Source organism: Bombyx mandarina, chromosome 23 (genome assembly GCF_030267445.1).
Source record: "Bombyx mandarina strain Sakado chromosome 23, ASM3026744v2".
NCBI lineage: Eukaryota > Metazoa > Arthropoda > Insecta > Lepidoptera > Bombycidae > Bombyx > Bombyx mandarina.
In genome coordinates this window covers 1,451,479-1,475,111 of record NC_143229.1, presented here as the reverse complement: position 1 = coordinate 1,475,111, position 23,633 = coordinate 1,451,479, and the positions used below count along the sequence as shown (strand labels likewise).

The 23,633-nt window shown below is 39.9% G+C and overlaps 1 protein-coding gene across 6 annotated transcripts; it reads right to left on the bottom strand.

Moving 5' to 3' along the window:
- Nucleotides 1-695: 695 nt before the first annotated feature.
- On the bottom strand, nucleotides 696-21,779 carry Isha (Insulator su(Hw) mRNA adaptor). Of its 6 annotated transcripts, none has more exons than XM_089737374.1 (24): nucleotides 21,600-21,779; nucleotides 21,237-21,527; nucleotides 20,781-20,916; nucleotides 20,497-20,591; nucleotides 19,913-20,136; nucleotides 19,495-19,576; nucleotides 19,336-19,398; nucleotides 18,402-18,523; nucleotides 17,607-17,693; nucleotides 17,109-17,233; nucleotides 14,771-15,010; nucleotides 14,254-14,414; nucleotides 13,234-13,405; nucleotides 12,817-12,892; nucleotides 12,178-12,281; nucleotides 11,364-11,438; nucleotides 9,540-9,637; nucleotides 8,469-8,648; nucleotides 6,361-6,617; nucleotides 6,171-6,278; nucleotides 4,655-4,866; nucleotides 3,755-3,862; nucleotides 3,105-3,143; nucleotides 696-3,025 (listed from the first exon to the last, which is right to left on the bottom strand). In XM_089737374.1, exons 1-24 carry the CDS (start codon nucleotides 21,633-21,635, stop codon nucleotides 1,764-1,766), a joined length of 4,353 nt encoding a protein of 1,450 aa, XP_089593500.1. In that variant the 5' UTR covers nucleotides 21,636-21,779; the 3' UTR covers nucleotides 696-1,763. The 6 variants fall into 6 exon arrangements, with proteins under 6 accessions (XP_089593500.1, XP_089593501.1, XP_089593503.1 ...); XM_089737375.1 differs by having other exon boundaries at nucleotides 8,469-8,645; XM_089737377.1 differs by having other exon boundaries at nucleotides 8,469-8,633.
- Nucleotides 21,780-23,633: the final 1,854 nt, after the last annotated feature.

Genomic DNA, 23,633 nt, shown 5'->3' with positions numbered 1-23,633 from the left:
ATATCTAAAAATATTAAATAAAATATCTCATGGTTTTAAGTAATAATTATTATTACAATATATAAATATTGAATTGAACAAAAATAAACTAAAAAGTCTGTGAATTATAACCATTAGTTATTTTTTTTTATTTGTTGTTCAAGTCACAGACAACTCTTTCGTTTGGCAGCATATAGGTTTACTATAAGGCTGTATGGGCTAAGCCCTTTGCCTATTGGCGAATTTAAAAACTATGGCACTAAGTTTTGGGATGTTATCAAATAAGTAATTTATTTTTTTGTAAAACAATGCCAGGGCGAAAGAAATGTTGATACATAAACTAAACAACGTAAAAAAATAAGGCATAGTTTTTCAAGTACAAATAGTTTTGACATACAGTTGGCCCACTTTTGGGCATTGTCCTTTACGTTGTTCTTCCATTTCTATTTATTCAACTATGAGTTTTACTCTATTGTGAATGAAGCTATAATAATGTTACTTCTATATTATTTACTTCGATTTTAATTCGCCTGACGCAGGTGCCCGGTATTTAAGGGTTCTCTTCTCTAATAACCTTGACTCGAGATAAACTTGACGTTTTTATTCTTCGGGATATACTGAAACAAACACACAAAAACACAAGACACTAGGCAATGTGTGCAAATAGCCTCTCGACGAATGGACATTGAAAAACAACAGAAAAAAAATCGCTAAAATTGTTCAATTTTTCCAAAGATATTTATTGAAATCACAAAAAATAATCATTGTACAAACATTTCAGCATGCATTGAAATATATATTTTTTTATTATATACCTATATATATATATTTTATTAATCTAACATTAATTTGAGTATACGACCCAGAGTTAGTAAGCCCCAAAAATATGTTAAACAACTATGGAAAAAAATAAAATACGATATGAATTATTTCATAAAATTTTGACGACGCACTTCGCTCGTTCAATTCGTCACATCGCCTATCCGCTAACAATCAGAATGCTTTCTACGTGTCTTAATGACAAACGATCAAATTTTATCTATCTTATAGATTTTATAAGTTACTTATTTCCTTTTCTACCTTCACCGTAATTTGTATATAATATATAAATTTGCGTTAAATGAAACGTAACATTTAAAGAGATGTAATACGATTAATCGATTTATCTGAGATTTAAAAATCGAATCACTGTTCTAACTCGATCATAATCGTTCGTCAACAACGTTTCAACATACAACTAGTATCTTCATGTCTTCCGGATGTCGGGACGCTCCTGTTCCTTGATCGGTCGATTCGGGTGGGACGGCCGCCGTCGAGGTTTGCACACATCGCCAGTGATATAACAAGCCGAAATGGAAACACCGCGTCAAAAACATTAAAAAATAAAAATACAATTGTACTGTTGATAAAAAAAAAACATTTAAATCTATTAATTGATTTGCTTCCATTTCGGTTGTGTCGAATAAAAAGCACACACGGCCGCCGAGTACAGGCGCGCCCGTGTCGGCGGCGCCGTGCTCGGCGGGCGCGTCCGCTAGCAACCGTACCTGGCCCGGGTCACTCCACTTGAGCGCCGAGGCGGGTTCCTCTCCCGCGGCGCCGGCGACAAAACAAAACACCATGTCGGTAACCAATAAGGCACTCGTATATTTCAATATTATCTTTTGTGTATAAAATTTAAACAATCTTTGGCGTTGCGCTGGGAGCCCGTGGCGCGTCGCGAGCCAGGGCCGCCACCCGAATCATTTCCACTGGAAGTAGCCGACCTTCCACCGGCGCCGGTGTCAGGCCGCCGACTGTCTGCTCTCTTCCTTGGACTCCTCACTGAATATATCCGCCGCGTCGCTGTGCTCCGCCGCCGGCTCCGCAGTGGAGGGTTTGGAGTCCTCGTCCTGCTCCGGGACGGCGGCAGCGAAGCTGGTGTCCACGGCGTCGTTAGCGTCGTAGAGGGTCGACGCGCTCTCACTGGGCGGCTCGTTGTGGTCCTCGGGCTCAGTCCCGCCCGAGTGTTGCGTGTCGGCATCGTGCTCCGTGTCGTGCTCGGCGTCGTGCTCCGCATCGAGCTCGGCGTCGCTGCCGGGCTCGTGCTGTTCCGCAGGTTCAAGGTTAGACTCGTCTCCGTTCTCGACGTCATCAGGCGCGTCGGTGTCGAGGCTCTCCTCCTGGCTGGGAGGCATGACTATTTTGTCGAGGTCGAGTAGAGCTTCATCCGACTGTGGCTGCTCGGTTTGGTCGAGCGGTTGCGGCAGGTCGGGGGCCGCGGTGTCTTCGGGCGCCCCCCAGCGCGACTTCCTGTCCTTGTCCCTCCTGGGGGGCGGGGCGGGCGTGGGCGCGGAGGGCAGGTCGTCCCTGGGCGGCGGCGGGCGGCGCTCCTCGTGGTGCCTCCTGCGGTCGTGGTTGCGGTCCCGCTGGCGCTCGTCGTGCTCCCTGGGGGGCCCGCGCCGCTCCCGTCTCCTGTCGTCCCACTCGTTCTTCCGCTCCCACTCGCGATCTCCCCTCTCCCTTTCCCCGTTCCAACCTCTTTCGTTGTACTGTTCTCTGTCGTCGAATCTTCTATTGTTTCTGTACTCTGGGGGCCCTTCGAAAGATCTGTCGCCGTCAAACGGTGGTCCGTCATATGATTGCGAATCGTCAAACGGGGGACGGGAGCCATCAAAGTGGGGCCTTGGGCCATCAAACGGCGGTCGAGAACAGTCGAATGGCGGCCTGGGCCCATCAAACGGAGGCCTAGTTCCGTCGAAAGGCATTCTCGGTCCGTCGAAGGGCGGCCTGGAACCGTCGAAGGGCGGCCTGGAACCATCGAAGGGCGGTCTCGGTCCGTCGAAAGGCGGCCTGGGCCCGTCAAAGGGAGGGCGGGAACCGTCGAACGGTGGACGATTCATATCGAAAGGCATTCGATTAAATGGGGGACGTTCAAAACGGGGCGGGCCGTCAAACATCGGAGGGCCCCCCTCGAAAGGAGGTCTTTCAAACGGAGGTCGATTGAAGGGTGGTCCCATGCCGTTGAACCTGGGACCGAAAGGCCCTGGTCCCTCCATCCAGTGTCCTGAAATGGGAAAAGACAAGTGAGCACACGTATATGACTGACAAGTATGATGACAGTGGACAAGTCTCACAAGCCATACCTGGCATCGGCTGCCTTGGTGGTCCCCTCATTCTCAATTCTGTAAATAAAAACTTCATGTGAGCCCCATATAAAGCAAAAGATGCTTTTTTTCAGTCTTAACCTTACACTACAATTCTCACATAAATCAATACATATAATCTAAAAATTATTGAATTCATCTAAAACCCATTATAATCAAACTTGATCAAAATGACTTTGAAGTTGAATTTTCTTTTCTATCGGATAACCAATTTAATTATTTTTTATTTGGTTACTATTTAATAATGAGCTTTTTTTGTTTTTATTACTAATTTACTATCTTAAATATCTAAAGAAATTAACAATGAAAAAAAAGCATGTGTGCAATTCACACATAATAATAATTGTAAATGATCTTTTATAGTATGAGGTAGTGCCCTCTGTGAATTGATATTTTAATTTCACGTGTAATGTGTTCTATCTCATTCTCTCGCCGGCTGAATCCTATACATTTATGTGTTTGTGTCTCTATGGACTTATTTTTTCGTTTCATCGACTTTGAAATCACAACGATTCTAAAGAATTTTCACTTCAAAAAAAAATAAAGGTCTGTTCTAAAATGACTATAATGAAACAAAATATAATTACTGAAAAGTCGTTAGAGTTTACAAAGGAAACCAAACCACATACCGGCTCGGAAGGGAGGGGCGAGGTGCGGTCCGAGGGGCCCGTGGGGGCCGGGGGGCGCGGCGCGCGGGGGCACGGCGCTCCAGCCGCGGGGGGGCTCCGCGTCCGCAGCTGTATACACAAGACCATACAGTTAAACAATGTCTCAATAAAAAGGTGCTCGTTTTATATTATTTTAATATTAATTTCTGATTTGTTGTTGAGTAGAACTACAATAAGACTCCAGCAATAACCTATAATTCTGCTTAATTCAGGCGCAAGGTATTCTGCTTTTAGTAGTTCTTAGTAATAAAGGCGATGAACAAAAGCAAATTAAAACTTCTTTACATATTTTCGCTTTCTACAATATTAACATTGATATTGTACCCTATTCTTAAATGATGACGTCACTGTACAAAATGTTAATTTCGGATTTGCGTTTTTTTTCTTTATTGCTTAGATGGGTTGACGAGCTCACAGCCCACCTGGTGTTCAGTGGTTACCGGAGCCCATAGATATCTAAATATAAATGTCGCCACCCTCCTTGAGATACGAGTTCTAAGGTCTCAGTATAGTTACAACGGCTACCCAACCCTTGAAATCCAAAATGCATAACTGCTTCATGGCAGAAATAGACAGGGCGGTGGTACCTACCCGTGCGGACTCGCAAGACGTCCTACCACCAGTAATTACGCAAATTATAATTCCTTATTCCTTCACTGTGGAAGTCAATCGTGAACAGTTGTTAAGTAAGTATTCATTAGAAAAACTGGTACCTGCCAGTGGGATTCTAACACCGTTGCATCGCTACATACGAATCCACCGGACGTCTTATCCTTTGGGCCACGACGACTTCAAACGTAATTATTTCGTAGATCAATCAGTTAGCATTCGGCTTGAGATGCTCGTCGTGCGGGTACTCACGGTGCTCACGGTGCTCAGGGTGCTCAGGGTGGTCGGCGTGCGGCGCGGCGTCGGGTCGGTCGGCGGGCGGGGGCCGCTCCTCGGCGGCGGAGTCTCGCTTGTCGTCGGCGGCTCCGTTGGGCTTGCCGTTGGCCATCTCCCACAGCCTCTCTTGTAACGACTTCTCGTTCTCGCCGCTCAGGGCTCGAGGCGATTTCTCCTTTATTCGATCGCTGCTCGATAAAATATTTCATTATTGACAAGCATATTTGGCAGAATTTATTTTTAAATGATTACTATGGTCTAATGTCTATGTCTATCGTAATTAGTGTTACTATCGTAGAGATAAGGAGAACTGTCTCCGTGTGTAAAAAGTGTCCGTTAAAATCTGCTAAATAAGGGTGGCGCTACAGTAGCAACCGGGTAAATTTTAAAAAGAACTGTAAGCACTGCCCAAATCACAAAAAATGTTTTATTTAAAGCTGATAAGAAAATGCAATCGATGTCTCCACGTTTTACCACAGCAATATTTTGAGGTTATATTGACGAAATTAGTTTGGGACTAACGTAAGCATGTGAATTGTGTCTATATGACCGTACGGTGCTCACACAGAGCAATTATCAGTTTGTTTGCGAGCATTACTAAATGTTCAATATTTATTTAGGTATACCAGTCTCTGGTTCCCATAGAGCAGAGAATATTAGTTTAGAGCCGGATGACGTATTCAATTTGTTCTGAATTATTTATATAACGCAAGTTCTACATTTTCTTGAGTACATCGGCGAGAATCGCGAATAAATCAGCTCATGCAGCGCGGAGATCATAATTATATAGCTTTAGGTGTACCAGTGGTTGATTTTGTAATTCATAGCAATAAGCAGTCTATACAAAATTGTTTAAATATACCTTATGCTGTGAAGTGCTTAGGGTATATATTTCAAATCAAATCAAATCAAAAAAGTTTTATTCAACATAAATGAAAGTACATACTTGTTGAACGTCAAAAGAACTACCGCCAATTCACAAGAACTAGCCTCCGTCCTGAGAAGAATTGGCAAGAAACTCAGCGGGCATGTCTTTTTTTTTTTGAAATATTAGTTTTTTTTTTTAAATATTAGTTTTTTTTAAATATTCATTTTTACAATAAGTAATTATAACATAACAATTATTACAATATTGAAATGGCCGGAGCGAGCAACTCATTCCCACTTTGTGCAATCTTCTAGAATTCTTCTAGAATTTGAATACTAAATCGATATTTAATTAGAAGGCCCTTAGTGGGCGAGTCAATATGCACTTGAGCCGATGCTTCCCAAGCTCTGCGCGCGATATTTGGTCAGTGTACTTAGTGCGAGTTTTTTAACGTTCTCGATAGCGTAAAAGTTAACTCATATTTGTATGGAGTTGGAACGTTTGCCTACGTTTGCCGCTAGGGGCGCTGTTCAAACTGCATACAAATTTGAGATAGCTTTTACGCTAAAAAAACTCGCACTAAGCACACTGGGCAACCTTATAACTTCAATCAATGCTTCTGACCTGTTATCTCGTGACGGTTGTCTGTCTCTGTCTCTCTCACGATCTCTATCTCTGTCCCTCCTGTCTCTTCCCCTGTCTCTGTCGCGATCTCTTCTGTCATCACGTTCCCTGTTCATAAAATTATATTTAATTATCACACAACAATGAGGAAACCGTATTTTTATTAATGGAAATATAACATAGCGCTGACCTGTCTCTGTCCCGACCCCCCCTGTCCCTCTCCCTCCTGTCCCGGTCCCGCCTGTCGCGGTCTCGATCTCTCCTGTCCCTGTCCCTCTCCTTGTCCTTCTTGTCTCTGTCCTTGTCGCTCTTCTTGTCGTCGTCCAGTTTGTCTTCCGCGGGCGGGGGCTGGTTGATGCTGAAGGGCGGGGGCTTTGATGCGTTGAAGGTCGGCGGGGGCTCGGACGCGTTGAAGTTCGGGGGAGGCTTCGAGAGTAGCGCTTGGATCTATACAAGATAAGCAGCCGGTAAATCATTTACTTTAAAACATATTATGGTCCCGCTTGTAAAACTAGCATTAGTTAATGTAAACTAACTTAAAAATTACTATTTTGTATAAATAATTTAATCATTGCTTGACATCAGAACACGGCGTGATGTGTGTACCGATCGTTAAGTTCGACAGTGAGCTTGAAGCACAAAAGCTCCACCAGAACTGGTCTAATCGTTTTCATATTAGAATGAATGAACAAGAACGCAATATGTCATTTCGGATTCTCCCAATTCACTCCCGGTGCTTTTGGGCATCCCAAGTTCTGGTCACCGCTCTCGTCGAACCCGTCAAATGCTGTGAAGGGTTCAACGTGCGACTTAACCCACAGACACAACCCACTGAGTTTCTCACCGGACCTTCTCAGTGGATCGCAGTTATGATCCGGTAGTAGATTCGGCTAAGCACTGCTCTTACTGGGACAGATGTTAGCAAACTCCCTCAGGCAACTCGCCTACACCTGGTCAGAATAGCTCCTTGAGGCTACTGGTAGTACGGGGTAGGCAAAAGTCAACAGGGGTCAACAATGTTGTTGAGTGCCCTCGAGCAATTCTCAAGTTGGTCCCTGAACCAGCAGGAGGCCACTTGTACTGCTAAAGTGTAATGTATATATGTATGTATATGTGATTGTGTATATAAAATTAAAAAAAAAATTAAAATCATTTCATTCAGTCCATCCATTAAGTCCATATGTTGTAAGTAGAGTAATACTTATAACTACGTTAGTTAAATTAAAATTAGCAAAATTATTAAAACATTTAAACATTTAATTCATAAATCTGCGTTGCTTTGAGGCATCAGGTACATGGGTATGTATATGAACCCAGTGTCTCAAAACAGCACATTCGCATACATATATGATTATACTTTTTTGTGTACGTATTTGTAACTTAATACAAATATTGCACCTATCACTATTTACTCTGCACGACCTTTGGTTGACTGGTAGACAATGCCTTAGGCATTAAGTCCACCAATGTTTACATGAAGTGTAATAAATCTATACTAATATTATAAACCTGAAGAGCTTGTTTGTTTGAACGCGCCAATCTCAGGAACTAATGGTCCGATTTGAAAAATTCTTTCAGTGTTAGATAGCCCATTTATTGAGGAAGGCTACAGGCTATATAACATCAGGGTAAGACCAATACAAGTGGAGTACCAATAAAGAATGTTTCAAAATAGGGGTTTAAATAGCTCCTTAACATTCTATTATCTATACATATAAATAAAATTAGTGTCTGTTTGTAATATTGAAATAACCGCTTTTTGCTACATGCATATGAATATATATACGGTACCAAAATAACATTTTTTACAATTTTTGTCTGTCTATCTGCCTGTTTGTTTGTGACTAGCTTCGTCCCGTGGCGTCACCCGCAGTTATTGTCGTACCGCGCGCAACATGGCGGGACTCACTTACCAATAATAAAATTTAATGTTTCCGAAGCGAAGCGAGGGCGTGTCGCTAGTTCGAAAATATTTTCACGTTCTACGTAAATTAAGTGGGGGGTAAAACTTAGCATTATGCCAAAGTAACAATTCCACGCGGCCGGAGTCGCGGGCAAAAGCTAGTCACTACATAGTATAAAACAAAGTCGCTTTCTCTGTCCCTACGTATGCTTAAATCTTTAAAACTACGCAACGGATTTTGATGCGGTTTTTTTTAATAGAAGAGTGATTGAAGAGGAAGGTTTATATGTATAATAACATCCATTAAATAGTGGAGAAATCAATAATAAATGACTGTTTCCGAAGCGAAGCGAAGGCGGGTCGCTAATATTATATATAAAGTGAGTGGTGGGTACCTGGTCGGGCAGCAGCATGGAGGGCGGCGCGTGCGGCTCCGCGTCCGCGTGGCTCTCCTCCGGGTCCAGCTCCATGGCGTCCTCCGCCTCACTCGTCTCGTTCTGCTGCTGTTGCGACTGGTGCTGCTGCTGCTGCTGTTGTTGTTGCTGCTGCTGTTGCTGCTGTTGTTGCTGTTGCTGTAGTTGAAAACAATACACATGCAAATATATAACGGCCGTCATGTGTAGTGGTAAGTGACATGATCACTACACAAGGGGGTCGCGGGTTCGAATCCCGCGAAGGGAAGATAAGGAAGACAAGGGAAAATAAGATTTACTGGTGGTAGGACCTCATGTGAGTCCGCACGAGTAGGTACCACCACCCCGCCTATTTCTGCTGTGAAGCAGTAATGCATTTGAAGGGTGGGGCAGCCGTTGTAACTATACTGAAACCTTAGAACTTATCTATCTCAAGGTGGGTGGCGCATTTACGTTGTAGATGACCATAGACTCCAGTAACCACTTAACACCAGGTGGGCTGTGAGCTCGTCCACCCATCCTACACAAGGGGGTCGCGGATCCCGCCAAAGGAAGATATTTGTATGATAATTAAAAAAATGTCTTTTCCAGGGTTATGGATGTATATGATATGACATATATGTAAGTGTATAATAAAAATCTTACATTTATTTCCGTTATCTGGTGCCTGTAACACAAGTTCTTTACGAACTTAGCACGGGACCAGTTAACGTTGCGTGATCGTTAGTAAATATATACGCAAATTAACAGTAACAGCTTTTCGGACATTTCTTTACGCAGTGGTCGGGAGGTTCACAGCTTGTAATGAGTTCACTGGACTTCGCAGAGGACACAAACAAGCCGCTGCCCACCTTGCAATATGAGCTCAGAGTTTCACTTGTCAAGCGCTATGGCCGACTGTGCCCTCATAAAGAAGCAGAGCACTTCTTCGCGGCAGAAACAGATAGGACAACGGCAGCCCCCGGTGCAAGCTATAGTGATACAAACGTTTTTCAACTTAATCAAAGTCTGCAAATGCATCAACCTAAAGGCTATCTGGCAGGATGGCGTTACCTGGTGCATGTGGTGCAGAGACGGCATGGGCATCGGCAGCACCCCGGGGAGCATGCCGCCCACGCCCAGCAGGCCGCCCAGGAAGCCGCCCACCATGGCTGCAACGGGAACACGACATTGAACCCACATTCAGCGAGACATATAGTATTGCTAAATTTTTGACGTGTGACGTCATTAGGGGCCAAAATTTATGCAACATACGAACTAACCATAGATCATATTATTATACCAATTCACAACCATTGGCCAGATATGAGACATCACAGTTCGTGATAATAAAATGTGTTTGTTTGGACCGACATGAAAATATGGTGATTATTTAAACTGATTTAAATACAAATCAAGGGGTGAAAGGGTTTAAGCGACATTTATCTTTATAAGTTTTATAAGCATCAATAGTTCAGAGTTTTTAATTGAACTTCAATTAAGTTTACTCCGTTGAAATAGATGGAAGATTTTTTTTCTAATTTTTAAAGTATAAAATTGTTCTCTTGTGAAGTTGTAAAAATGTCGCTTAAGCCAAAATAGCCTATCAAACCTTGAAATGATTATTTCTTAAAAAAATGTATAAAAAGTTACGCGCCACATCTCGCTACTTGTCTCTAATTTTTTATCAAAGATTGTCTGTTTTGGTTATGGGACCATAAAGCCAAAACATACTTTCTTATTATCTGTTACGGCATGAAAAATGATATGATATGAAATGAGATGAAGTTGATTAATTTGAGTTTTATAAACAGTAATGAAATTAAATGAAACAAGACAAGATGGGATGAAACGTTGTGTAATTAAAATGATGGTTTTAACTGTAACTTTTTTCAATGAATTTTTGGAAGAACCCAAGAAGCCACGTCCAATCGCTTAGTTTTATCACAACCGTCCGTTACGAGTGACTTCAGCGTATATTAGACTGGCTGTACCCGTCCGCTTCGCTGGGCATTTATAGAGTTAAAATTAACATTATTATTTCTCACCCCAACAAAGATTTTCATCATTAACGCCCCCACAACTGGTGCAGGGAGGCCAACACTCATATAAATATTCGCCTATCCATTAAGTACATGTATTTTCTACATGGATACCAAGTTTCAAGTTAATCAGATGCATGGTTCAGTAGTTGTATCGGAACATCCGTAAAAACCACTGTAGATGTATACAGTCAAAATCTGTTATAACAACATCGAAGGGACTGCTCATATTCAGTCGTAAAAACAGATAGTCGTAACAACCGGTGATGTTTAATGTGTATCGTGCAAGTACAAACAAATCGATAGGGAATTATTGGAAAAATATATTTACATAATACGCAATTTTTCTTCAATATTAATTTGTTTTCTTTTTCTTTGCGACATTTTGAAAGTTTCACGAATAACTCCACAAAGTTTTGGTGCGTCTTGTGTATAGATAAGTAACAAACTAACTGAAGAGATATGAAGAAGCGGGCTTTGACTACCGCATGCACGTGTTTTGTTTCTAAGAATTAGAAAAGACCCTACACTAAACTAAATCCTATTGTTTTCTTTCCTGATTTTAAAAGCCATTGAAGTCAATTGTGGATACCTATTCAAATTGTTTACAATACAGCTTAGCCGGTCGTTCTAAAAGATCTAATTCTCCGAAATATTCGTTACATGTGGTCGTTTTATGAGGTATGTCGTTATTACCAATGTCGTAGAAAGCAATATTTTTAATAAGGCGGTCATATGGCATTCAGCCGGGACCTTTGTTCTTGGTTATTATAACCGGCATGTTGTATTAAACGATGTCGCAGTAAACGGTTTTGACTGTATATTAGTATAGACGTAGTGGAGCGAGGAGTGTTACCGGGCTGCCCCAGGCTCTGCGGCGGCAGGCGCAGCAGCTGCCCCGCCGGCGCCATGCCCGCGTCGCTCTGCAGTCCTGCACAAGCACAATTACGTTGTGAGGAAAAACTCTATTCTTCTTCTTTTTAATACGCTTTATTAGCTTCAAACGTATGTATTAGACGTTTGTAATGGAATCTTTGAACATGATTTTGACCCCCTTCAAAACGTCAGATTAACTCGAAATTTTTTGGTATACTTATTAAGGACCGACGGCAATTGAATATTAAAAAATAAATTAAAAAAATTGGAAAAAATCAACTAAAAAATTTATAAAAACGAGGGGTGCATGGTATCAGTAGTTATAAATATTTTATGAACAGGTATGAGTAGAACGGTTATTTTGATAATATCCTGAAAAGCACCCTTTATTTATAATTATTTTCAAATTTTTAGTTGGATTTTCTATAAAAGCGTGCTTTGTTAGTTTTTTTAAACTATTATTTATTTTCTTCCATAGTCCTCTATCATATACTATTTCTTTGCTCTCTCTGCTCTTACGCATATCGTCTTTCATACATATTTTTTTAGGTCTTCCTCTTTCTTCTTAGAGCAAAACTCTCCTAGCTGAAACCAATGTATGCGTCACGGCAGAAATAGGCTAGATGGTGGTACGTATTTTGTTCGTTTTTTAAACTATTATTTATTTTTATGAATTCTTTAAACTAATCACTGCTTCGTTTGAAACAGAATTCATCTTTAATTGTAATGGGTATTTTGTGATGATGAAAATTAAGGCTCCTACCCGAGCTTTAAATAATATTAAATCTCTTTACCTGGTGCCCCAGACGGTAGGCCCGGTACTCCGGACGGTAGCCCCGGGGGTCTCATGCCCGGAGGCATTGCCGGAGTCATTCCCGGGGGCATTGTTGTTGCTAGCCTGTAGACAAAGAATTTGTTTCATTTAAGACCACTATATCAACTGTGACTGTTGCAAAACTACCATTAGCTGTAGTTTGGTATGAACGTGATAGTTGATTTAATATTATAGCTTTCAATTCATGCCTTTTTAGAGCAGATATTGGCAATGAACTTTGTGCATCCACTAAGGGAGTATTTAGCCTAAGCCCAAAAGGGCTATGACCTGGGGCTACGAGGGCCAGTGTGAGCCGCATTACCTTGCTCACATATTGTTTTTTTTTCCTACCTACTACCAGTAGCTTCAAGGGGCTATTCACCGGGTATAAGCGAGCTGCCTCAGAGTTTGTTAGCCTCAGATAGTATTTTCACAATTCTACAGGATTTTATTATGTAAAAATATTTATTTTAATTTTTCCATTAATTTAAAGGGCTGTATGTAAGCCTAATAGCCCATATATCAATATGTAATAACCCAACTGTCTATGGCAATAAAAAGAGGATAGCTTCCCCTTGAGCTGCATATTCATTCAAATCGCATAGTGCAATGTACATACCCGGGGGGCGGTCCTCTAGGCACGGGGACGGACAGCGGGTTGGCTCCTCCCAGGGACATCGCTCCTGCAAGGAATTCTACGTCACTCTTTATCAAAACTGTCTAAATAAATACAAAAACAAAATATAAATTAAACAATAATTTTTGCGGCTTCACAAATAGTTACAAACAGTACTACATATATTTTCGATAAGTTTCAATGTAGAAGCTTATGACGGTGACTGTCTGCTCCAGGCGATCACTCCCAGGGGTAGATATGACGGTGGTACAACACGAACATCGACCAAGTAACAATATAGTTTGATTTTGAGGAATCAACATTTCAGTGAAAATGTAATTAATTTATCAATTGCTAGCAAAATAAGTCGCCGCTACCATGCGAATGCGATGCAGCAGTTAAATACGAGGGGGAACTCACCTGGAGGTATGTTGGGAAGGGGCGTGGGCGGCAGCGCGGGCATGCTGGGCATGCTGGGCATGGGGGGCATCGCGGCCATGTTGGGCATGGCGGGCGGCATCATGCCGGGCGCCCCCGACACCGGCGGCATCACGGGCATCATTGGCATCTCCATCATCGTTTTGGGAAGGATCTGCGAGTATACAGTGAAGTTTCATATGTGGCGTCCGGATTATTCATGTACATAAAATTTCATGTATATTGTTCTTATCAAACAATTCAAAAAAAAATCAAAGATGAAGTGCAGTTTGTAAAAATATAAAAAAACTAGCTGCCCGTCTGCTTCGCTGGGCATTTAAAATTAACATTATTATTATCACGAGGGAGTCCAACGCTCATATAAATATTAGCCTATCCATTAAGTATATCGACGCTTGAAAGGCAAACGTGACTAAGCGACAATGCGTGATCTTTACAGTAGACTAATTTAAAATTAAAATACATGAAAACAAAATTTATTTTAACGAATCTAGCTGTAGTAGAATCTAGCTAGTAGCTGTAGGATTGAAATTATTTTAATAGACTTAGAAATATATTTTTTTTGCGCATCGAATGTGGTTATTGCCTTTCATTTATGTACAAAGCAGTTATTGTCGCTTAGTCATGTTTGCCTTTCAAGCGTCGATATGTATTTTCTACATGGATACGAAGTTTCAAGTTGATTGGACGCATAGTTCAGTAGTTATAACGGAACATCCGTAAAAACCACTGTAGATTTATATATTGGTATAGAAGTATAGATTGTATTTTTGTAATGTTTGTACTGCACGCCATGAATAAACCGATTGAATGATGTCAACCGTAATGGGGTCAATGGCCGAGCGTCCGCTTTTTTTTTTCTACCTTAGCTGAGCGCCTCGAGAGGCTATGTCAGCGTAACCTTAACAAGTAGGTGAGCTCACGGGGCTCAAACCTGACGACGTTGCTAACACGAGCGGATCGGAACCGCGACCGGAGCGGCTGTGTCTGAGCGGTACTGACCCTGGGCGGCAGCCAGGGCGGCAGCGTGTCCTCGTCCACGTGTCCGCCGTCCTCGAGCGCGTGCAGCGCCAGCGCGGCGTGCGCCCAGCGCTCGTGCAGCGCGCCCCACGGCAGGTACGACGCGCCCAGCTCCGCCTCCCAGTAGTCGCGCCACTCGCGCCCTGACACGAGGACAGAACTCTACAGTGTTCGCCTCTCTTCGTCATTCGATAATCATTCTTATTCAAAGTTTTTCATAACAAAAAAAAGAGAAAATTATAATGGCTAAGCCCTGAAGGGTCTATCAATACTGTGGAGTTAGCACAATAATTTATTGAAAGATTACTGGTGGCCCGGAGGCCTTTCCAGTTTCACCACGACAGGTGACAGGTGGGCGAGCATAAGCTCAGCCAGGAGAGGTGGGATTTGCTAACAACTACCCGAAGGAGACCTAAGAACTCAAGAGCAATTGCTTCGCAGATGATGCACAATCTCTTGAGGAAGATACCAAGAAGAGTTCTGTGGCCAGGCAGTGTACCTTTGACCCCCCGCCCGGGCGCCCAGGCCACGGTGATCTCCTTGCAGTGCAGCTTGTGCTTGTGCAGGCGCTGCAGGGCGCGGGCGGCGTCGCGGCGCCTCTCCATGACGACGAAGGCGCAGCCCCGCGGAGCCACCACGTCGATGGAGGTGACGCCCCCGATGGCGCCGAACAAGTCAGACAGCTCCTCGGCCGTCGCCAGCTTGGACAGATGTCCCACCCATAGAGTCGTACTGCACACTGAAACATACATCATTATAAATTTGTTTGTTCGGAATCTTGAAATTTGCTGATACTTAAATTTTTAATAATAAAAGTAAAACAAAAATTCAACAATTGATCAGATCACTTTATCTATAGCATTAGGCTTTGTTCAATATTACATTTTCAGTTTAGTGTGCACTGCCTATAAACACTGCAACTGATTTTTTTTTTATTGCTTAGATGTGTGGACGAGCTCACAGCCCACCTGGTGTTAAGTGGTTACAGGAGCCCATAGACATCTACAACGTAAATGCGCCACACACCTTGAGATATAGTTCTAAGGTCTCAGTATAGTCACAACGGCTGTCCCACCCTTCAAACCGAAACGCATTACTGCTTCACGGCAGAAAATAGGCGGAGCGGTGGTACCTACCCGTGCGGACTCACAAGAAGTCCTACCACCAGTAATTACGCAAATTATAATTTTGCGGGTTTGATTTTTATTGCACGATGTTATTCCTTCACCGTGGAAGTCAATCGTGAACATTTGTTAAGTACGTATTTCATTAGAAAAATTGGTACCCGCCTGCGGGATTCGAACACCGGTGCATCGCTACATACGAATGCACCGGACGTCTTATCCTTTAGGCCACGACGACTTCAAAAAGCTTGCATCGGATGACTAAAAATATGTACTGGTATTGAATTACATTTCACCACCAATTATTTATTATTATTTAAAATACTAAAGGACAATGCCCATTTTCTATGGGCGTTTGGGCCCCTAAAAAAAGTTGTCGCGTAATGATGGTTTTAACTTATTTTGATAGACAAAGAAATATCGTTTCATATTCAGATAACTATTTTTATATTCTCACCCAGGTTTAAGAGAAATCTGTTTTTTTCTGCAGCTAACATTAAGTTGTTAATTGTTTTTTTCGAAATCAATAATCGCTTTCATCATTATTTACAGTATTAAATAAGTTAATTGTGGTTAATGTTGCTAGAAATAAGTTCTAACGTACATTTTATTATTATTATATCCTCATAATAATAATAAAATGAAATGAAAATCCGGAAGCCGACAACGATATTGTTATTGTTATTTTTAAATTCGCCAATAAGCAGGCAAAGAGCTACAGCCTAGTCTGTCGTAGTTATATTTTTTTATGTCAATAAAAAGCCGGTGTATCTCTTTTTATTGCTTTTTGGGAGTTTTGACGTTAACTCGATGAATAGCTCATTGAGTGAGTATGAATTTCCGCAGACCTTTTATCTTGAAAAAAACAAAAATAGACACTGCTATGTTAGCCACAGTTTTATTCCAATGCCTCAATAATCGTGAACAACGATTATTGACGTTTAATATACAAAACAACTCCCAATTTATATATTATACATCACAATAAACTATTAAAAAAACTTTAAAATAAAACTTCAAGTGACGCTTCACTCGGGTTGCTGCCAAAACTCTCTGATCATATAATATAATAAGAATAGAGTAATGGTAGGCCATTGAGATTTTTACTAATGGAATCATTAATATCTAAAAATATTAAATAAAATATCTCATGGTTTTAAGTAATAATTATTATTACAATATATAAATATTGAATTGAACAAAAATAAACTAAAAAGTCTGTGAATTATAACCATTAGTTATTTTTTTTAATTTGTTGCTCAAGTCACATACAACTCGTTTGGCAGCATATAGGTTTACTATAAGGCTGTATGGGTTAAGCCCATCGCCTATTGGCGAATTTAAAAACCATGGCACTAAGTTTTGGGATGTTATCAAATAAGTGATTTATTTTTTTGCATAACAATGCCAGGGCGAAAGAAATGTTGATACATAAACTAACAACGTAAAAAAATAAGGCATAGTTTTTCAAGTACAAATAGTTTTGACATAAAGTTGGCCCAATTTTGGGCATTGTCCTTTAGTAACTAATAAGGATAAGAATATTTAATGTGCACACTACAGAAAATGATGAAATTTTAGAGAAACTAAAACAAACTAAATCATTACATATTCTACAATTTCTTTTTGTGTTGTTTTCGATAAATTATAATGTATGTAAGCCACAAAATGGCCACGCCTCTTGCAGGTCTAAAAAATTAAGGAAACTCATACCACTGAGATGTTCTTTTTTGATTGGTGGGAGTCCTTTCTTTTCCCTTTCTCTTTGTTTCTCTTTTTCTGCCTCTCTTTCTTTGTTCTGCTTCTCTCTTTCCTTTTCTCTGTCTTTGTCTCTATCCCTGCAAAATATTATTGATGATTGATTGATTTGTTAATTTTTACAGTTTGCTTATCAAGTTTGGATACGATTTTTATTAGCAGTGGGCAGCTTATAGGTGTGGCAGTCGCACAGTTATAGGTTAACTATAAATAATTTTGTAGTCTTCATTTCATTCAATAAAAAAATAATGAATATTGACAACGTTTTATATGTTATAAGTATGAGTATTATTAAAAGATATGGATGTAATCTGGTGTCTCTGAACTATTATTCTTATTGTGTTCAATTGAACCTGACACATCCCATTAACTCTGGTCTTATGAAATGAAATGAAATAATTACTTATGCGAAATGAAATAAATATAAAAAAAAAATTAGACAGTAGTAGTCACCTGTCGCGGCGGCGGCGCGGCGAGCGCGAGCGGCGGCGGCGTCGCGGGGAGCGGGAGCGGTGACGGCGCCCGCGCGGGGACGGGCTCCTGCGACACGAACACGCTCAGGGAGCCGCCCCCCCCCCGCGGGCAGTGCCGGCTGGGGGGGCGGCTCCCGCAACTAACGCAAATCGACATTGTCTGATGTTCTTTGACGCAAGAGGTTATGGCACATGTAACATGCTTTACATTACGCTACAATCACATGAAATTTGATTTATTACTTTACACATAGCACATGATTCGTTGTTTCGGCAATAATAACCTTTCGCCCTTATTGTAACCGTTTGTTTGTGATCTCTCCGTGTTCTGACACGAGTGTCTATTTCTGCATCTGCTTTGAGCTGCCAGCTTGTGTTATGGTCTGATTCTGCACATACATAATTTTGTTTGCCGTTCAAGACAGCTTACAGCTCTCCTGATAGAAAGTGATTTCGTATTGTGGAATCAAACACTTTTTCATTGCTTTTAATGAGTTCATGGCCTGTCCAGGTATTAATTAGTTACCAGAGTCCATATACATCACTATACTAAATAGGTAAGACCAACAGAACAACTGCCTCGCTTCCCCCATTATGCAACACTTACCTGAGCTGTTACAACACGTAATGAGAATGCCATAATCACCTTCAAATATGTGGTAAATATTTCACTTGTGCAATAATAATAGCTCTCATTCAATTCATACTAATAGTTATGCTCTTAGATTCACTGAGTAAATAGAAATGGACTGGAGTAAAATTCACGGGTTCGTACCTGGAGTCATTAGCATCGGTTATCTCAATCACCTGCGGTCCAGTGTCGACAAACTCTATGTCCGATTCATTGGCGACATCATCTTTTGTCTCTGTTTGTTTCTGTTGCTCCAGTTGAGAATTCTATGAATAAGTACATTAGGGATATGAGACACCTATTAGATATTAAAATCTCGTTAAATACATGTTTGCAAATTTAATTGACCATGCTTCTCAACTACACACATGTACAATATTCGAAAGTGTTCGTAAATTATTTATTTAAATCTCAAATAATATTTCTGTATACAAAAGAGAACTAAAATCGGTTTAAATTTATCAATTTGTATAACTGGTTCTTAAATGTGTAGCACTTGTGTAAATTACACCCCCCTGCCCATTTTACTTCTAGAACTAAGACAGTCCAATTAGAAAAGTAGAATCTTCACGTGTTACTATTTATATTTCGACTTCACATACATTATAAGTGTAAATCGACTGGCTAGTTTAAATCACTTGACAGGGTTTGACTACACGGTATATATTGACGGACGGTACATATGAATTACGTAGTCTATTATTTTACAGACTTCCTTTGCAAATTTGTGTTCAAAAATGAACTCCACTAATAATTCCAATGTACTTGATATTGGACAAGGTATGTGGACAAACTTATAACCCACATAGGGTTAAGTGGTTAATAAAGCCCATAGACACTGCATTGTGATTGTTGCCATCTAACTTAAGACATGAGGTTGAAATATCAATAATAGTAGTTTGATCGTTCAAACCAGAATGCATGACTGCTTCAGGAAGGAACAGGCAGGACAGTGGTACCTACATCTACAGGCCATATTAAGGTAATAATTTAAAAAGTATTATAAATTTTATTTTATTACTATTAATATTAATATTCTTTTACTGTGCAAGTTGCTACTGAGTATGTGGAAACTTACCATAAATAAATTTTGTCCTTGATTTTGTTGCATTTGCATTTCAGACATCATGGGCATAAAATTCTAAAAATATGAAAAAATTTAATACACACAGTAATTTATATGTGTTAATACAAATTGTATTTGAAAAAAAAAAAGAAAAACATACAGCTAACTTACAGGTATTTGCATTCCGGTCATCATCTGCATCTGGGCTTGCAGGCTTTGTAGTTGTCTCATAATCTCTGGATTTGTAAGTATACTGCAAAATATCATATTTGGTTTCAGCTTTAATGAAATACTTTTATTATCAAATCACTTCACTATGTGGCATTAAATTTTTTTACCATACATTATTTCACTCCTTTAAAGAATCAATTCTGAAAGATATGTTTAGGTCTTAGGTCCACTTTTTTGTTAATGCGTGCGTTTCGGTTTGAAGGGCGGGGTAGCCATTATACTGTTAAAAGTAAGACCTTACAACTAATGTCTCAAGGTGGCTGGCGTCATTTACATTGTAGACTCCAGTAACCACTTAGCACCAGGTGGGCCGTGAAGCAGTCCACCCATCTAACCACTAAAAAAAATGTTTATTTACCTCCCAAGAGCATCAGCAGGATTCTGAGTTTGATTCTGATTTGAAGGAGCACTGTTAGTATTGTATTGAGAATGTCCAGTATGACCTGAGTGTGCGGAATGAGACGACTGAGTTGACTGAGGAGGAGGATCAGATGGAGGTTCATCTTCACTTTCATACTCAAAGTCATTGAGCAATTTCCTATTGAATTTCACACCGGGCTGCCCAGATGGCTCATCCTGGAACTAAGAAATAAATAATTAGAAAATTTGTAAGCTAACGGTGCACTTTTTACTTTTATATTGATGAGAATTATGAATTAGCAGGAAGCAAGGGCCTCTACGTGATTCTAGTAAACATAGTAAAGTAGATAAACGGTTCTAAGGTCAATAAAGATTTCACAAAAGAGATCTAGAATGATTTTTTGAGGCAGCCACAGCGTTATAAAATGACAAGCAAGGTGTTTAAAACAGCTTTGAAGTCTTCAGTTTTATGTACCAAAAAAGATGAAAAAGATATGCATTAAGCAAGCAGTCATTATTCTCACATTTCTATATTGTCATAGACTTGTAACCTGGGATTCAATTATGATTATGAAAATTTACCTGATCACCCATAGGAGATGCAGATCTTGGTGTGTGTTGAGCAGGTATTGGTGATAGTTTGTCAGATGTATTGTGACTTAAGTTTAAACTGCTACCTGAAGATTTAAGAAAAAAGTAATTAGCAATGTGACTTTTGTCTAACTATCAATGTGAACTCCACCTTATATAAAAATATATTTAATACAGAAAAAATTACCATAAAATCTCATTAAGAAGCTTTTATGTTATTTTATTCCTAGTAAAAGGTGTTAATTAATAATTTTTGATTTTTTATTTTGACTTACCATTAGCATTATTATTCTGTTGTATTTCTTGATGAAGTGGATGGTTGGGGTCAGCCATGTCTAGTAATGGTTGAATAACTTGAGGACTAAACACATTATTCTTCTGCCACAGATTTAGAACTCGGATTATGTTACGCTGAAATTATTTAAGTAATGCAATTTATTTGTTTGCTGTATCAAGTCATATACATTAGTAATTCATTTAATATACACTCTGCTAATTATTAATCCTTATTTAATATTTTAGCAAAATACTAATTTATTCTTTTAATTTTCAGAAATTTTCAAAAGTAATTGTATGATATCACGAAACCAAATTTGTTGAAGTTAAAAAGTCATTGACATAATACAATGTTGTTAGGAGTAATGGATATCATACATACAACTATATTTGTTTTATACACTGATAAGAAATGAATGGGTATAACCTAAAATGGACAATTTTACATAACTAACCTTATCTTCAGGAGGGCATCGAAACAAATTGGCAAACGTCTGCTGCATGTTCTTCGCGAACCTTGGAGCAAAGACGTCTTTATCTTGTCCAAACTGATGTCTAGATTGTCGCACTATTGAATCGATCACATATAAGCCAGGAACTTTGTACTCAGGTTTGCATTTCTGTATAAACTTTTCAACACTGTGCACGACGTGTTTATAAAACTTTATGGCCTTTATAGCACCTTTAGTGATAGCACTCATCTTCGCCTTCGATATAGGCGGCTTGTTGTCGTACAACCCGGATAACTGCAACAAAAATAAAGATGAAAACGATGCCACGGAACATTTACAAGACAACGGAATTTACTTGTTATATACCTCCGCGTTGAACGCTTTCACTTCCGCCATGTCCATTTTTCTTACTATACTTTCTTATTAATAACAATAACTACGGTTCACATCACGATAATTAGTTAAACATAAAATTAAAGTCATTTTCGTAGCGAGTCAACATGCTCAAAATTACAAAATGGCGTTGGTGGTAGTGTTGCCTGATGAGCTTAATTTAAAAGTTTCTGACACAAGGTATATAAAAATTAAACGTATGCAATTGATTACTTTTGATTAAACTGTTTACAAATAAATAAATTAAACGGCCGTCTGGTGTAGTGGTAAGTGACATGGTCACTACACAAGGGGGTCGCGGGTTCGAATCCCGCCAAGGGAAGATATTTGTATGATAAATATAAATGTCTTTCCAGGGTTATGGGTGTATAATAAATTATTATATTTATTTCCGTTATCTGGTACTTGTAACATAAGTTCTTTACGAACTTAGCACGGGACGAGTTAACGTGGTGTGATTGTTAGTAAATAAAAAAATAAATAAATAAATGAGCTTGATATTTCTATGGCCTATCAAAACTGAGACTTGATTGACAAACTGAGATTAACTTGGATTCCTCCAGAGGCCATCAGTGTCAAGGAGCTAAAATAGCCCCGGCAATCCCTTAATTGTCTTAAAAATTTACCTAACTCTATAGCACTGGAAGGGAAATTGAAATTAAATACATAGAGTTAGTATTTATAATGTTGTACTAGGTACTTATTAACTCCATGGAAATATGTACTTATGTTACCTGACTATAAATTGCTTTACGCCATAGCTTTACGCAAGCATCGAATGAAATGTTCCTACCAATGTCACCTAATGTCAGTCGCCCAGTGCTTAATAAGTGCCTGTGCATCTATGCAGTATGTATATACTCGTGTCGAGTTCCATCTATGTCGGTATTCTAATTTTATACGCATAATGGCATCCATGGTGTGTGTAGAAATAGTTAATCCATCTATTACTCCTTTTAATCCCGAAGATTTTTCTCCTTGGCAGCGCGCTAGAGATAACACAGGGCCTGCTAAATACATTCTTTTTTTAGATTTTAGGGCCCGGTAGCAAGACCTTTCAGTCATTGCCAAATTAAAGAAGAGTTAGCAATAGATTAATAATGGACTTATTATTTGGAGTATTATTCTAAAGATCTGTCGGAAATCCTAAAATAACCCCTAAAAACGTTATTTCATTTAATCTGTTTCAACGATATTGTTTATTGTTTTATCTTACCTCGTTCAATTTCATTCCGCTACAAAAATCAACAATATACAGCAGACAGTTTTATCTTAGAAAAGTTTGAATGATGGGATACGTTCCATTTGCCGATGCGATCGACACAAGCAAAAAAGGTTTTTTTAAGGGATTTTATGACCTGGTAACTAAGACTTTTAGGTCTTGTCTTATTTTAATTTTTATTCTTATTTTTATGAAAAATGATAATATGGAGTGAAATGAAATGAAATGAAAATGATTAATTTGAGACACTAATCAACTGGGATGAAATTAAGTTAAATGAGATGAGATGATACGGAATGAAATATAATCTCAGTAAAATGGTGGTCATTTACTGAGATTTTTTCAGTGGACGTTTTGGAGGATCCCGGGAACCTACGTCCAGCGGCTTTGTTTCATTTTTCCACATTTATGCACTTTCACAGATCTCGTAAGTCGTATCACTCTTGTCAGAGCGGTCGTGGTCGTCATCCAGTATCATTGGTGTGTGCTGATGTTATGCGCCTCACGAGCAATCGCCACTCCTCGCGGTTTGTGGTGAGCCTGGTTCATTCATGCAAACAGCCACCAACTGCCGACTTGATCTGGTCGGTCCATCGCATGGGCACCCTTCCACGCGGCCTGGTGCCTTCCACCCTGCCCTGAACGACAAGGCGCTCTACGGAGTCATTTCCTCGCCGGGAGACATGTCCAAAAAATGATAGTATGCGCCCATGCAAGAGCGCCGAAAGACGCTGCTTAATGCCGAGTTCTCGAAGAATGGAGATATTGGTGCGGAGTTGGGTCCA

Bases quoted from the DNA above. Each gene is read 5' to 3' on its own strand.
- Isha (XM_089737374.1), bottom strand. From the start codon at position 21,635: ATGGACATGGCGGAAGTGAAAGCGTTCAACGCGGAG. The intron at 11,439-12,177 runs GTAAAGAGATTT...GTGCTTGTGCAG, and splicing joins CCTACCGTCTGGGGCACCAG to GACTGCAGAGCGACGCGGGC. The intron at 6,618-8,468 runs GTACCCACCACT...TATCTTGTATAG, and splicing joins CCATGCTGCTGCCCGACCAG to ATCCAAGCGCTACTCTCGAA.